The following is a 16,220-nucleotide window of genomic DNA, read 5'->3' as shown; positions in this document are numbered from 1 at the left end:
TTATCTACAAATATAATATATTACTTTGATGCACTTTAAAAGTTCTATATCGAGAACTTAATACAGGAATCTGAAAGCCTAAAAACAGCTGATTCTTCACCCAACAGCTCCAACAGGCATATAGGTCTACCAGAATCTGATGGCATATTTATATTTGAGAAATAAAAGATTTTCATGTGGCAACTTATTTGACAACTATCAAATTGGTTGTCAAATTATTTGTCTTTTTTGTAGTTGATGAATAATTTTTAGGATTTTGTCTAAAAAATCTTCGAAAATGTCGAAAAAGCCGCTGCGTTCACAAGCAAGATGTGTTGTTTATAATGTGTATAGAAAAACATTCGATGAAGAAGGGTCAAACACATCACAATTTTCAATTTTGAAGATTTTATTGGTAAATTGGATTTACCCGTTTTGATACTTTAAATTAAAAAATATTGTATGTAGGTAACTATAATATTGTTCGTTGATTAGAATATAATTTTATGAAAACTTATTACAGGAGTTTCCAATACGGCTATTCTTCAAGTCCAAGCTGTCCAAGTCAATTTTATAATGTGTGTATCTGTTAATACTTACGAAAATAAACATAGTTTTATTTTATTTTATAAAAAATTATAAGCAGTTTTGATCTACATTATCATTATATCGATATTTTCACATGGCATACTGGTAATGAATATACAAATATAGGTATGTGTAAATAATAATATATAATACCTGTATAAAAGTAATATGTATAATTATTGTATATTATACATGTAAGTATGTACCTACATAATATTAAATGGATATCTCATTATTAAGTACAGTATTGTCCACTTATGTAATGTGACTATATATATATTGAGGACAAAATAAAAAATAAGCAGTATCAAGATCGTTCAGTCCATTTTCCCTAGGGTTGTACACTCAAAATTTTGATTTCCCTAATTGCCATCAGATTCTGGTTTACCTATAACAGCAGAGCATCAAGCATTATTAAACTGACATTGACAATAATTGACAAATGAGTTATGTCATTGTCACATAATGGTCACATATTATGAGAAATTGTGAGAGAAGTGACAATAATTTATGCACCGAAAATTCAATTGAAAAGAGCGGAAAATTATAATTCATATTTAAGACGAAATATTCAGATTCCTGTTAAACATCGATAAATGCTACGTTTATTATTATTAACAACTGTAACAAGTTGTATTAAAGCCAATCATTGCACAGCAGCTATCTCAATGGCATTAAAAAGCGTCGATTTTGAGGTGTTTGGTAGAGTACAAGGTGTATTCTTCAGAAAGGTAAGGGAAAACTAACATTTTCATGAACACAGCTTACCAGAAAAAAATTCAGCAGAATATAAAACATGTTATCCATGTCAAAAGTTACATAAAATTACTATCAATACCTAATAGTATACTAATATATACTTATAGTAACTGTTTTGTAACAGTACACGAAAGAACAAGCAGTTAAGTTGGGATTGAAAGGATGGTGTATGAATACTTCGCATGGTACTGTTCAGGGACAAATGCAAGGGCCGGCTGATAAAGTGGAATCCATGTAAGCTTCTTTCTTAAAAGAACTAGACTTTACTATATTGAAAATGTTAATTATTTGGGATATTTTTAGTGACAGGCAAAATTCAATTAACTGAAAGCCTTAATGCAATGAAAGAATACAAATTAAGTATTAAATTGTCCTATATAAATACAAACTCTGTTAAAACTAGTATAAACTAGCTGTGCCGCATAGTTATAGGTAAGGCTATAAGAGGTGTTCATTTCTAAAAAAAAGTATTTATTTTCGTTCCAAATTCCAACCAAATTGGTGGTAGAGTTAAAGAAATATATTATTGAGTACAATTCAAATAATATATGTATTATTCTCTTATAGGTAGTAAGTTAAAAATAATTTGAATGCTGATATAAATATGAGGCAATGAGTTGAGATTTAGAGTAAATTTCCTATTCAATTTATATTAAAATATTCGATTTCTTGACAGCCTATACCTATAGCCTTCCTCGATAAATGAGCTATCAAACACCGAAAGAATTTTTCAAATCAGACCAGTAGTTCCTGAGATTAGCGCGTTCAAACAAACAAAGAATCTCTTGAGCTTTATAATATTAGTATAGATTTATTTTTCACACAAAATGCACTTGCAATACTGATCATACATAGTTTCTACTATAGACACAAATATTGTCTGTCATTTTTTCTAAACTAATTATGTATTAACTGTTTTTGTTTGATTGATTAGCAAACATTAATTTAGAAATTCACATTAATATCGCATTTAAAATTCATGCGAATAGCGAAGCGAAAAAATGCGGTATGACAAATCACACTACTAAAAGTTCACAGTAACAATGGTATCTTCCTTCCTAATTTTATTTATTTTTGTGATTTACCTGTTACTACCAAAAATGCACCTATCACCTTACGTCTATATACGTACTATGAAGTATATTTAAAACATTAGTGTCTATTAAAAAAAAATGTGTTCGAACACACGTAAGAAGTGAAACTTCTTTATGACCTTATTTTTCAAAAAATAATTTACATACTATATGCAATTTTACAGAAATACATCGAATCACGCGTGGTAGGGATAAGAAAAAGATGGCGCGTAACGGAAAAATGTCACGCGTAACGAAAAAATGTTACACTAAATTTTTTTCCAACCCCGATAAAGAAGTTTCACTTCAAAATGCTTTTCTTAAAGATAATTCAACAGTACATAGTATATATTTTATTATCTGTGGCCATAACACTGAACTGTCTATGTGTCCTCATAAGCTTGAAACTTACAGGCTAGCGGATGCGGATCCGAATTTACTCTCAGAAGCAAGCTCAGAAGTTTTGATGTATGACATAATGACAGTTATAAAGAAAGCTTCCTGTTTATTTATGGGTTCCCAACCTTTTTTAAATCAACCTCAAATTAGAGACTTTTAAATATGATTTATTCAGAATATTATTTACACCGTGAGGCCATGGTGAAATAAATAATGTATTTAATGATACTCAGTTAGAAGTTAGAACTAATAGATTGTAGAACTTTTTATGTCAATAATAAATCGTTTTAAAAATTCTATACTTTATCAACGTACTATGTAGGTACACAAGTAAAATCAACAAGAAAATGCGAAGCACAGCATTTTTGAAAGGAATTACAGAGACATACTTACCTACCTACAAATAGGTACAGAAAGCTATCCTAACTTCCGAACTATTTAAATAACTGTTTCGGGAATGTCGAGTCATTTTTACAAAAGCAAAACTTTATACATACATGAATAGTGAATAAGTAGGTACTTATAAATTTTGTAGCGGAACGTAAATATATTTTTCTTTATGAATAAAAATTTGATTTTTATAACTATTTATAGACTATAGATTATTTTACATGAGAATGTAATCTAAACTCTAAAGAGGCAGGTTAATTTCATATTACCTATGATATAAGATTAAAATTATCGAATCTGCGCCTTCTATTCTATTGAGTTTCCTCACAAAATGTTCGTTTAAAATGCCGTTTCCGCTCCCCTGCGATCCAATTTCTAAAATGAATAAGTACATATTGAAAAGGTCAAAGCAAGATGTTCAATTTGTCAGCAATCCCACGTTGTAACGTTATACGGCACACCCTCGGCGGCACTTTCATTATGAAAAAGGTCTTAATGTGGAACATTACTTGACCGTCAAGGTCTCCGGAGTGCCACTCACTACGCTCGCCTGAATATGTGTCATTTGAGCGAGGTAACATCAAAAAGATAATGAGATGTTTCATGAAAATCTGCCTGAAAATACCTGTCTATGAAATATCATATTTGGCATGTCACGGATTATGCGAATATGTTCTTGTTAATAGCGTATTTATAATAGGGTAGCTAGAATACCTTCGCGTCTCAACATCCAATAAACGGTATATTTTCTTTGGTAATAAATTTTCTGAGACATGTGTTCGAGTGTAGTTCCTATAAAATATTCGTTTTGAAGCAATAGGATGATTGCTTAAAATAATCTGCAGATCCAGATCGAACCTCTGAAAAAACAATATCCGTTTCCATTATTCTAATAAACTCATTCCTAACCATTTACCTTTGAAAACCGAATTAATTCCACCTTTTAGCTGTTAATATTCGAAGTGGAAGTCATTTGACAAACGACCTGCCTTCTATTTAATAACATGTGCCAATATTCATATAGGGACACAACTAACACACCCTTGACGTTTATGATCATTAAACTATGTATCTTCAATGATATGGGGATACTAAAAGTTTGCTTATGCTGAATATTATGAAAATATTAGAAACTAGTGGTCCGCCCCGGCTTCGCCCGGGTACATGTTTCGCAATAAAAGGTAGCCTATGTCCTTTCTCGGGTATCAAAATATCTCCATACCAAATTTCATGCAAATTGGTTCAGTACTTAGTTTAAGCGTGATTGAGTAACAGACAGACAGACAGACAGAGTTACTTTCGCATTTTATAATATTAGTATGGATTATAAGAAATATAAAGAAAAAATAAAATAGGTATTATTATATACCTAACAGATGGATATCGATGATCAATTTTTAATCAAAATTTTTGTATAGGTACGTGTGAGATTCCGTGTACTTCTAATATAAAAACGTGTCAGTTTGTGATGATGGATATGATTTTGATTGGATACGGACGGATGTTTGTTAATATTTCACTCAAAAACAGTTGATCGAAGTTGTAGAAATTTGGCAGAGATTCATTGGCTACTTTTATCCGGGTACCATGGTGATCATTATTACATATAGCTGATTTACATGATTACCATTTGATATGCTTAGCTGTTTCATGGCGTTTTACCCGCAGACGAACCCGTGGGCAAAAGCAAGTATTTCTATAGCTTATGTGTTATTCTGATACATAAGCCACATCACTGCCAACACTATGCAACTCAATCCAGGAGCTTTTTTGTGATATAGGATATGTACATACATACATCTATCCTTACAAACTTACGAATTCCTAATTATTTTTTCTAACTACTATCTAACTATTGTAGAATATATTAACAATAATGATTAACCACACATTTAAGAATTGTATTTAATGCATTATTTGCAGGATGCACTGGCTGAAAACCACAGGAAGTCCAAGCAGCAAGATTGACAAAGCGGAGTTCAGAAATGAAAAGGAACTATCAGAATATACGTTCAAAAGCTTCGTTATACGGCGAGATGATTAATGTACACCAGCATTATTTATTGATCATTCAAGTTCATTCATTATATATTATTATAGTTCATTCATTCATTCATTTCATTCATTCATTCAAGTGTACTTGTATGTCAATTAAGATCTGTAACATTTATAAATTAGCACTAGTGTATCTTCTGTATTTTGGTGGCAAAATTATATATCTAAGTTAAGATCTAAGTACATAATATACTGTAACTTAATATGTGCTTATACCATTCAGGAATCACGTAGTTGCATTTCCAAGTTTCAAATGTGAAATAATTTTTGATATCAGTCAATTATAGATGTTGAGATCAACCCGGGTTCAAACATACTTTTCAGCTTCGTATTACTATTTGTAGTAACAGAACCAAGCGCACTGAACAGGTTAATCAAAAGAGAGAAACATAAAATATGTCTGTGGAAATCGTGTCGAATTTACATAAAATATCTCATCTTCGGAGAAAATCACATTTGATAAGATCGTCGTAAAATCTTCACGGTTTTTGTGACGAACCAGTAATAACGTTGGCTCTATTTGGAAGAGCTATTTATTCGAGTTCACAAATGTGCTTTCTTATTTACGTAAAGATATGATTATTTATACTAGTTGTGTCCCACAGTTTTACTCGCGAATAAAACAAATACTTGCATATCGTATTTCAGCCTTTTTGGACTTGGATTTAAAAAAAGTAGCACTGGACCTGGGTGTTCGACTTATTTCATTCCAAATTTCATCCTAATCTGTGCTGTGGTTTACCTTAAAAGCGTAACAACCAGATATCCAAAACAATAATAACAATAATTACAGTACTTTATTTTTAGCATCGTTGTAAAATTTAATGTAGATGCAAATAGAATTCATACCTACATCTCTACATCATTATAACCCAAGTGCGTGAAAACTGAATGGGGATGCGTTTAAAACGTTATATAATTCAAACTTCTCAACAAAGAGCGTTTTAAATCACCGTATGATTTAATTTTAACGAGAGATACGAAATTTCAAGCTTTTAGTGTAGTTGGCGAATGAAAGTGCGCACATTTTTCCTGAATAAATGTATAATGTTTGGTGTATTTTTATAACTTGTTCAATTTTTCGCAGTCCCCGACTCGGACGGTTGACAAAGGAACATTGTTTCAACAATAAATTGGAAAAGGAGCAAAATTAACAAGTCACTGATATTATTTCGTCCTAAAATATCTTACATTTATCCAGTTTTCAATTAATTAGCTTTCGCTCCGGAAGTCTTATTTTCTCAACCATTCACGGCCCTTTTTTTCAATTAGAGAAAAATTCTGAATGTTACTCATTATTTCATTTGGCCCAGTTTCCGAGTAAATAGACGAATTTTACGTCACTTTATCTAAACAAATGGAAATGCTAAATTTTATAGCTTCCCATTCAATATAATAATAACTCTACTTATCTAGGTACTCTAGGTGAACTTAAAAACTGGTTAATTGACAAATGCCATTATAATTTAAATGAATTTTTTGATGCAAATATGTAATAATCTAAGGTAATAATTTATTTTAATTTTATTTGAATCTTAGTCATCAATAAATTAATGTTTATAATTTATATTAATTTAAAATTTAACAAGCCCAATTTAATGTAACTATTCGCATGCCAGCTGTGACTGGCGAATTGTGTAGAACAAGTTTTCTCATAACACCATTGTATTACCACTTTTCTTGCGAATAAATTCATTTCATTTCATTTCATTTCATTACTATTTACTTAATACCTACTAAGTATACCTAAGGTTTTAATTACTATTTGTAAATATTGAAAAAAGAAGGATAAGCAGGTATACAAAAGAACAAACAACGAAAGTTGTGTATATTTTATTATTTTATACCAATAACTAAGCATGTTTGTAAAAAAGCTTACGAAAATATAAAGTAGGATTAAGAATAGCATAATATCTATACCTTCTCAAATCCATAGTTGAAATCAGAAACAATCAAGTTATAAAGTGTAATAAATTCGTTCAGGCCGCCATTAAACTCGGTACAGTCTCATTAAAACTTCATTAAACTTTGATAAGTTGCGACTGTTTTACTCGCAAAGAATTCTTGTTACGCGCGCTTACGTGGAGTTTCCGAGCGCGTGCGGAGATTGACTTCCAATTGTTGATTCATGCCAAAGTCATTATCAAGGTAAACAGTCGAAACCGACGAAGTGCGCTAACTACTAACTTCCCAAAGTATCGAGAATATCAAAGCATCTGTTAACTAACAATAGACTTCGACCTTGAAGGTTTTCACGAGTTTGGAACGAAGGGGTAGGAAATAATTACGTCCAAGTCAGTAACCCGGGCGTGCGTTATTGATGGGCGCGGGCGGGCGGCAGTAAGTGGGTCAGAAGGGGCGCGCAGCCGCGGCATTGCGTTCCCAGCCTCCGACCATGGCGGACGTGCCGCCCGAAGTGCTCGAGCTCAACGTAGGCGGCGTGCACTATGCCACTACACGTGAAACGCTGTTGCGCGAACCGGACTCGCTGCCGGCGGCCGCGTTGCAAGATCCCGACCATCCTCGCGACGCCCGCGGCCGCATTTTCTTCGATCGTGACGGTGTTCTCTTCCGCTACGTGCTAGACTACCTCCGTGACGGCGGCCTCGTGCTGCCTGAATGTTTCCGCGAACACAAGCGGCTCGCGCGGGAAGCGAAGCACTACCGCCTGGCCGGCCTGGAGAATGCCGTCAGAGATGCCGACCCGCGGCCCCCGAACCGGGAACGCGGCTGCATCACAGTGGGATATCGCGGCAGCTTCGCCTTCGGCCGAGACGGACTCGCCGATGTCAAGTTCAGGAAGCTGTCTCGTATTTTGGTATGTGGTAAAGTAACACTGTGTCGGGACGTATTCGGAGAAACATTGAACGAATCGCGGGATCCTGACCATGGATTGGCAGACAGGTACACGTCGCGTTTCTTCCTGAAGCATTCCTTTATAGAGCAGGCGTTCGACATGCTCCAAGAGCAAGGGTTCAAGTTGACGGCGAGCTGTGGCAGCGGAACTGCCGGTGGAGCCGCTGAACTCAAGCCAGGTGTCGATTCAGAGGAAAATCGTTGGAACCACTACAACGAATTTGTTTTTGTACGCGAATAATCATCCCATGTAATAGATATCAGCTGATTATTAAATCGTTAACCCATAAACCGCAATTCGCGGTTTAAATTCAAATTAGTTACATGTATGTTTAGATGTTTATTAACATTATTAAATTAAAATGCATTGTATAGGATCACTTTCATAATTTTTGGGACTGCAATACATACATATTAAAAATGTATTAGAAGAGTAGGTAGTCTCTATAAAAGCAGATTTATAGATCTAAAAATTATATTTATTATAAAAAATGTTTAATTAGATATAGAATGTAGATAAAAAAGAACCTTAAATGTATTCATATATCAAATAGGTGTAAAACATAGTTAAAATATAGGTATTTAAATGTATAAAATTAATATAAAAATGTTTGTAGTTGTAAACCTTTTCATAGTTTTATGCATTGTTTAGGAAATACGAGCACATTGATAAATAAATAGGCCTTAATAAAATCTTGGTCTGGAAAAAGGAATTTTTTGAAGAGTAAAAAGGAATTAATGAGGAGGGGTACGGGAATTGAGCCTCCGGTGCTCCGACTCAAACGATAGCTAGACATACGCAAGATCTAATCTAAAATGTTGCTGTACTCTATACTATAATTATAAAAATTCTTTAACTTTTATATCCTACTTCTTTATATATGTATAAATTATATTTTTCGATTAAATTGTATCTATTTGCCAAACGTTATATGTATCATGTACGGTTTTAAACAGTAATTGATAGAAAATACATACATATTATATTGACCTGTGTTGTGATATTATCTCCTTTAACTTGTGTAATCAATTGTATAATAATAGGTCATATCGGATTTCAATAGTATACTTACAAAAAATGTAAATTTGAGCGCGACACACGTACCTTATTAAAATAGTCAAAGAAAATCGTAATAAATTAAATAATATAGAGCATTAGTTTAAAATAATAGAAACAATTTATTACATAGAAAAATGAGTGGTTATGGATTAATAAATAATTCTTTAATAATAAAAATCAAATTGTTAACAAGATATTAGTTATGTACGTATTATAGCGAATATTTACCAGTTAGTGTTTTGTCTTTCACGCGGACTCATTGGAAAGTTAGAAACATGAAAAATATAGGTACGGAGCTCATTCATGAAACACTTTTGCCGGTACCCTAAATTTTTTTTTAAATTCTCCAAGTGTGGTTTTTTCACTTTTCTTCCGTTGTTTTGTGAAATATGTACCTAACGGAGATAACATAGCTAAAATGAAAATCTTTGGATATAACAACAAAAATATTTATACAGTTCCTATTTTCCTTTAACTACATAACTAGGTAGGTAGTTTATTTTACAGAATGTATTATTTTTCGAATCCCTAAGCATTGAGTTAATATGTACTACGTACGTACATATTAACTCAATGTCCCTAAGTTATTTTCTTATTCTATTACAATATATATTTTTATTATGGTACACCTACTAATAGCTGTAAATACTATCTATATACCTACATTATACCTACCTAATATGTACACAGTATACTGTGCAGTATACATACGCCTAGTACCTATATGAAAACTGTTTTTTTCATCTATTATTTTCATCAATAATAAAGAATTGTAGAGTGCATATCTATATTTTTGTTGTGTTAATTAAAAAGTTCGATATAGATCTATTTTGGCTTGATTATATGTTCTGTCTGTGATATGTACTGAAATATCTAAAAGTATCGATTATTTTGGTGAATTTTAGCCTGAATAAGCTTTCGTGAGACCTTTGAGATTTCGTAATATCTAGGTTGTAACTAAGGGCACGCAACACCTACAAAGTTATGTTTATTTTTTTAAGTTATAAATGTTTTGTAACTATATGTATGGAATATATTGTATGTAGCCAAACACAGATAAAAGTAAGATATTTTTTCAAATTGTACTTCTTTTCTACTAGATTTATTTGTAAGTATTTATCATAAATACCTTTTGGAATGTTTTATTTAGTATCTAAATTTATTTGTATAATTGTAAAACTAGTGCCTCTTCTGATTGTTGCCAATAATTCACTATAAATGTACCTAATTAGTGAAAGGAATTACATATTACATAATATATATATATTTAATTGTATTATTGTTATATTAATTGTTAGTTAACACAGTTATGATGTATGATTAGACAAATTCCTAAAATAGTATTGTGATTAAAGGTAGTTAAATAAATGAATACAGTTTTTAATTCACCTTTGGATTATTATTTGAAAAGGTATCTATCTAGTATCTACTAAGTATATTTTATACTAGCTGCGCTCCGCGGTTTCACCCGAGTGGCTCCGCTTCGCCTATAGCCTAGCTTATAGCCTATAGCCTTCCTCGATATCTGGGCTATCAAACACCGAAAGAATTTTCCAAATCGGACCAGTAGTTCTTGAGATTAGCGCGTTCAAACAAACAAACAAGTACATGTGAAATTCGTATTTACCCTGTTGGAAATTAAGCATGTCCCTACCAATTGCGTTAGAATGGCTTTAGAGATTAAATCCCCATAGATTTAGAAGATACAGTATGCTAAGTAAGGTTCGTTCAGTATGTAACAACATCATTCCTTATCCTATTAAAAGTTACCAACACAATATTTGCAACTTATTTTGTGGCTACTTATGAGCGATGTGTTCGTTAGGGATTCATTTATTTTTTGCCTTTATTGATACACTACCTGTGCTCCGCTGTTGTTGGTGCGTGATGATATGTAGCAAATATGTAATTCAATATGCCTTCCTCGATAAATGAGCTATCTGACACCGAAATAATTTTTCAAATCGGACTACTAGTTCCTGAGATTAGCGCGTTCAAACAAACAAACTCTTCAGCTTTATTATACCTATATTATACCTAGTATTCCTAGATATATTTTTTTATTGGAAGAATATCAACTTTGTTGTCAGAGCTTATAAGCCAAGCGAAACCGTAGGCCATGTGAATTGATATTACCTAATTGTATAAGTAGTTACCTATGGCCTATGCTATATTTTCATTTTTCATATAAACAGCTGTAAGTTTTAACAAAAAATAAACGCAACGTTTTTTTTTAGAAATCGTTTAACTTTGTTAGAGGATAAAAAGCGTTGTAAGCTTGGATAATCGCATAGCAGTGTTAAAAGTTACATGCATATCTTACAAAACATACTAATAAATTTCACTATTACAATTAAAAGACATTAGCAAAACCATAAATATCAATAAGTTGAAATCTTTAATGATCTAAGGTTGAAATCTTAGATCATTATAGATCCTATAAATATTAATATTAATACAAATCTTTACCACTATTAGGTATACTAAATAAATTTAATATAGGTACATGACGTATTTTATTATAGACTAGGTAGGTAAATACCGAATCTGACTTGATTAGTAAAACTAAAAAGCTTTGAAATGAAGGCGGGAATCAATCTAGATGCTAATTTTGAACATACGAGCATTAAGGCCGTGTACGCGGTCCGTGCGCTGTTTGGCTCAAATATGTGATTTTTCAAACCAGATTGTCCATCAACCACTTATCTTACAAACATATGAATTACTAATAATTTTAGGGAATTTTATTGTCTATATAGTTAGTTAAGAGTTTTTTTCAATTAATACAGTATTTGTGAATACCATCAAGATAACTGAGCCGATGATTACTTGATTTCACTTTTAGTGTCAATTTCGAAGCTAAAAATATCTGAAATTGCTGACAGATCTAACACACATTTTTTTTAACTAACTGCAAAAATCCTTATTAAAATAGTTAGTTAAAAGATTTTTTTAATTTGGACTCCTAACTTACGAAATTAAAATCCGAACAATGTGAATTTTTTTAGAAATTATACTCGACAAAATGATTATTTTCACCAAGATATTTGACTTAGTTGAATATAATTTATACATATTGCAATAAAAGAACGTATTACTTATAAGATAAAATTTAAAAAATCAACTAAGGTACCTCTATTATTTTTCTACAATTTTTTTTAAAGTACTATAAAACACTGCGCGCGACCCGATTAAAATCAGTCGGCAGCGAGCCTTCCCAGAGAGAGGATATGTTGCTCGGCGCTCTCCTGTGGACCTATGCTGTTCATAGTAAAAGGATAGCGCAAGCCGCGATCTATCGTAATAGATCGCGGAGATTTTGACTTGCGTTAAATTGAATAAGCGCTCTTAAGTAGTTGCAAAACTTGAAATGGTTAAAATACATTCGCTGCAGTTTTACTAGTTCCTTTGCTAATCGAACAATTAATTTTATCCAACCTTGTGAATCAAATTAATACAGTTACCTAAACCCTAAAATTTTAATTCATAAAAGTTTTAGATTCCAATTTCCATTGTTAAATTATTATCGAGAGTAACTAAATAACGCCATCTTGTATCGAATAGTTTCAACTATTATTTATTGCTAAAACAACTAGATGGCGCTTTAATATATTTAATAGCTTTAAAGAATTTGTACACTAGTTTAAATTCTTCCGTTAGTTCCGTACTTCCATAGTTCCGTTGCTAATCGAACAAATTTTATCCAACCTTGTGAATCAAATCAAAAATTAATTTAATTCATAAAAGTTTTAGATTCCAATTTCCATACAGGGTTTGTTATAGTGTACGTAAATTCTTAAGGCTATTAAATATATTATAGCGCCATCTAGTTGTTTAAGCAATAAATAATAGTTGAAACTATTCGATACTAGATGGCGTAATTTAGTAAATCGAGAGTAACTAAATTACGCCATCTAGTATCGAATAGTTTCAACTATTATTTATTGCTTAAACAACTAGATGGCGCTATAATATATTTAATAGCCTTAAGAATTTACACTACTTTTGTGGTCTTCTAACAGATGACGCAAAAATATATTTAATTACTGTTTTAGAATGTACATTATTTTTATAGTTTTCTGACAGATGGCGCAATAATAAAAATTTTCTATTCAAAAAAGGGGGGAAAATAATACAAATATTTTTCAGAAGTATATTTTTATGCATTTGTTCTGAAGTTAATACAAAAACAGATAACATCCTAACATGATTACAATACTGCAAATCTATTATTTGTACATGTTAAAATCAGTATTATATTAGTATTGACTGCAACACAGAATTCTGATGTCTTAAAAATATTAAATAAGTTTTTTGCATTCAATTTAAAATTATGCTTAGAACAAAATTTACAACAGCATTCAACAAAAACGCTTGACAATCATCATCAACATTGATTCTTAAAAACATTATCCTTATAATATTTTAATTCGGCTAAACTTTCTAAAATATCATCCATGCCTCGGTGTGCAAATTTCTTTTTAGGTATATTTGAATATTCCTTTGGAAACCACCTCATTATTATTTCTTTGAATGAACTAACGTCAATTATTCTATAATGTAAGTAATCATTTACCCTTGGCATATATTTTCTTATAAATAATCTGTCCATATATACACTATTACCTCCTAAGGGACATTTCTTTTCTGGTACATGTGTCTTAAGAAATTTTAATACTTGATTTTCAGCTTCAATTAAACTTATCGTAGATTCACGGCAAGCCTTTGTTAGTCCGCTCTGAAAGAAAAACATGTGAAATGTGTATGTTACAGGTTTATGACAAACTAGATTTCCACCCGTGGAAACCCTCATGGTTCCCATATACATCTTATCCTATGTCCTTTCTTAGGTCTCACGCTATTTCTGTATGTTTAAAATTCCACCCAAAACAGTTCAGTGGTTAAGGTGACAAGAGACAGACATACAGAATTACTTTTGCATTTATAATATAAAGTTAGGTTTTGTAGAATATAGGAAATGAATAAAAAATATATATTACAATCAAATGGTTCAGGAAAACTCATTAGGTTAGAATGGCCTATTTCTACGAGGAAATAACATTTCATTGAACATGGAACTTAATAAAAATTTGTTTTTTGTTACTTCAAAGAAAAGTTCAAACAAGCTCTGCTTCTTTTCAGATTAATACTTTATGTTTAATTTATAAAAAAGTCAAAAGTTACATGCTTTACTTGAAAATTAGTTTCATAATAAAAAAATATTAAGTTCTAAGTACCTCACCATGGTGTGCAGTGCACCATTCACCCATACTATTTAATATTTCATCCGGTTGGTTTATGGCTATGTTAGGACCCGTAGCAACCACGTTGAGATCAGCATCACTTACGAGGCATGCAATTTCCAAGATATGATCTTTGTCTACATCCAATCCAGTCATTTCCAAATCGACCCATACTATTCGTTTCGCTTCACTCTTGGGGCTATTATTGCATGAACTCATTTTGTTTATTTGTAATGCTAAAAATTTAATTATTCTATTTTATTATCACAAAATTTGTAAGAGTAGCGTTAATGCTAAAAATTTAATTATTCTATTTTATTATCACAAAATTTGTAAGAGTAGCGTTAACAGCTGAGAGTTCTAACCCTATTGTTGTAAAGTTCTAAACCTAATGTACCAATTACATGGAAATGAAAACTTACTGTTTGACCTTATAGCAACGCATGCTAAGTTTTTAATATTAGGTAGATATTTACATAAAATATTCATTGTCTAATGTATCATCATAATTAAGTAGGTACAGAATTAAAAAATATTTTTTTTTATTTGTTGTATTGTAGGTTAGATTCGTTTTTTTTAATGGACCACATCGGCTGTGGACGGCATCGTGCCTTTTGAGAAAAGATTTCGCGACGTTAAAATACAGTGCGACATAAAAGAGATGAAATTAATTAATTTGGAACTAATTTTTCTTTCATTATCTGGCAACCCTGAATTATCAATGCAGCTGTCAAGTTGAAAAAAATTTGTTGTTTATTTGGTGAAGTTGAGATAAAATTGTTATTTTAAACAAGAAATTTACTCAAAAAAGGAGAAATCATGAAAAAGGTTAAACGTAGCGGTGTCCGTGATGCCATATATAAAGTTTTCATTCGGTGTTTCTCATAATTTCAAGCTGAAAAACGAGAAAAATATTTGGAAAACGTTTACAGACGTACAGCAGATTATACCGGTGAGATTCCATTTATTTTTGCTCAGTACTACGTAAAATAGAATATTCCATTAGTGACGAGTGTTTAATGTACGTATCTATGGCGATTATTACGTTTTTGAAATTTAATTTGAGGTTATTTGTATGTAAACAAAAACTAGTTTTTATAGTGCGACAAGCACAATTTGAGTCAAGAAGTTATATCCAATCCAACCACCCTTAAATAGTATAGTGATAACTATTTTCATACAGCTATCTATGCTTATAATCTTTACTTGCTACTTACTAGAGTGGACGCAGGGATCCAAAGTGAGTCTTGGCCTCCGACATAAAAAAAATAGTTTTAAGCTACTAAATAAATATGTTAAATGTACTATTTGATTTTATTCATCTTAATTCGTTTGTTATAGGGGTTTCTGAAAGCACAGTACGCAGGATAGTGGAGCAAGGGAGTAAAAATGAAGGAGAATATCTACAAAAAATAAATAAAAATATGTAGTTTTCAAATCACCTTGTTTTTTTTACCTGACGGACCCAGAAGGAGCGTAATGTGTTTAAGCCTTAGGTTTGAGCTGTATGTATGTATGTTTGTTTGTTCGTATGTTTGATTCTATGTGCGCCTCTGCAGTCTAAATGGCTTGACCGATTTCTATAAACTAATTCCAAATACATTTAAGTAAAATTTGACCTAGGTAGGTCATTTAAAATACTAATGTATTTTTGTCTTAAATTTACACGATGATGAATGAAACAACTTTAAATCGCGGTATTTATTACTTTTTATTTTTTGATTTTTATTCTATAGTATCAAGATTGCTTGCGTCGCAGTATCAGTGTTGCTATATGAGCGACGGTGGCGCCCTCATTTTTTGTCATCTCTTTTGTGT

The 16,220-nt window shown here is 31.7% G+C and overlaps 3 protein-coding genes and 1 long non-coding RNA gene across 6 annotated transcripts; 3 read left to right on the top strand and 1 right to left on the bottom strand.

Moving 5' to 3' along the window:
* The first annotated feature begins 1,053 nt into the window (after nt 1–1,053).
* LOC123696736 (acylphosphatase-1-like) lies at nt 1,054–5,254 on the top strand. The gene is made up of 3 exons (XM_045643096.1): nt 1,054–1,298; nt 1,451–1,560; nt 5,112–5,254. Exons 1-3 carry the CDS (start codon nt 1,164–1,166, stop codon nt 5,230–5,232), a joined length of 366 nt encoding a protein of 121 aa, XP_045499052.1. The 5' UTR covers nt 1,054–1,163; the 3' UTR covers nt 5,233–5,254.
* A 2,310-nt stretch (nt 5,255–7,564) lies between these two features.
* On the top strand, nt 7,565–10,531 carry LOC123696964 (BTB/POZ domain-containing protein KCTD12). The gene has a single exon (XM_045643362.1). The coding sequence runs from the start codon at nt 7,639–7,641 to the stop codon at nt 8,338–8,340; it is 702 nt and encodes a 233-aa protein (XP_045499318.1). The 5' UTR covers nt 7,565–7,638; the 3' UTR covers nt 8,341–10,531.
* Nucleotides 10,532–13,314: 2,783 nt separating this feature from the next.
* Nucleotides 13,315–14,986, bottom strand: LOC123696920 (oligoribonuclease, mitochondrial). Of its 3 annotated transcripts, none has more exons than XM_045643309.1 (3): nt 14,825–14,986; nt 14,397–14,638; nt 13,315–13,897 (listed from the first exon to the last, which is right to left on the bottom strand). In XM_045643309.1, the coding sequence occupies exons 1-3, from the start codon at nt 14,889–14,891 to the stop codon at nt 13,547–13,549; spliced, it is 660 nt and encodes a 219-aa protein (XP_045499265.1). In that variant the 5' UTR covers nt 14,892–14,986; the 3' UTR covers nt 13,315–13,546. The 3 variants fall into 3 exon arrangements, with proteins under 3 accessions (XP_045499265.1, XP_045499266.1, XP_045499267.1); XM_045643310.1 differs by lacking the exon at nt 14,825–14,986 and adding an exon at nt 14,733–14,796 and having other exon boundaries at nt 14,397–14,675; XM_045643311.1 differs by having other exon boundaries at nt 13,766–13,897; nt 14,402–14,638.
* Nucleotides 14,987–15,064: 78 nt separating this feature from the next.
* LOC123696919 lies at nt 15,065–15,840 on the top strand. Its single transcript, XR_006752146.1, has 2 exons — nt 15,065–15,354; nt 15,744–15,840. It is a non-coding gene; the product is annotated as an uncharacterized LOC123696919 (long non-coding RNA).
* Nucleotides 15,841–16,220: the final 380 nt, after the last annotated feature.

The sequence above is a fragment of the Colias croceus genome, chromosome 13, assembly GCF_905220415.1.
Source record: "Colias croceus chromosome 13, ilColCroc2.1".
In the NCBI taxonomy this organism is placed as follows: Eukaryota; Metazoa; Arthropoda; class Insecta; order Lepidoptera; family Pieridae; genus Colias; species Colias croceus.
The sequence above is the reverse complement of the archived record's forward strand: the minus strand, read 5'-3'. Positions and strand labels throughout refer to the sequence as shown.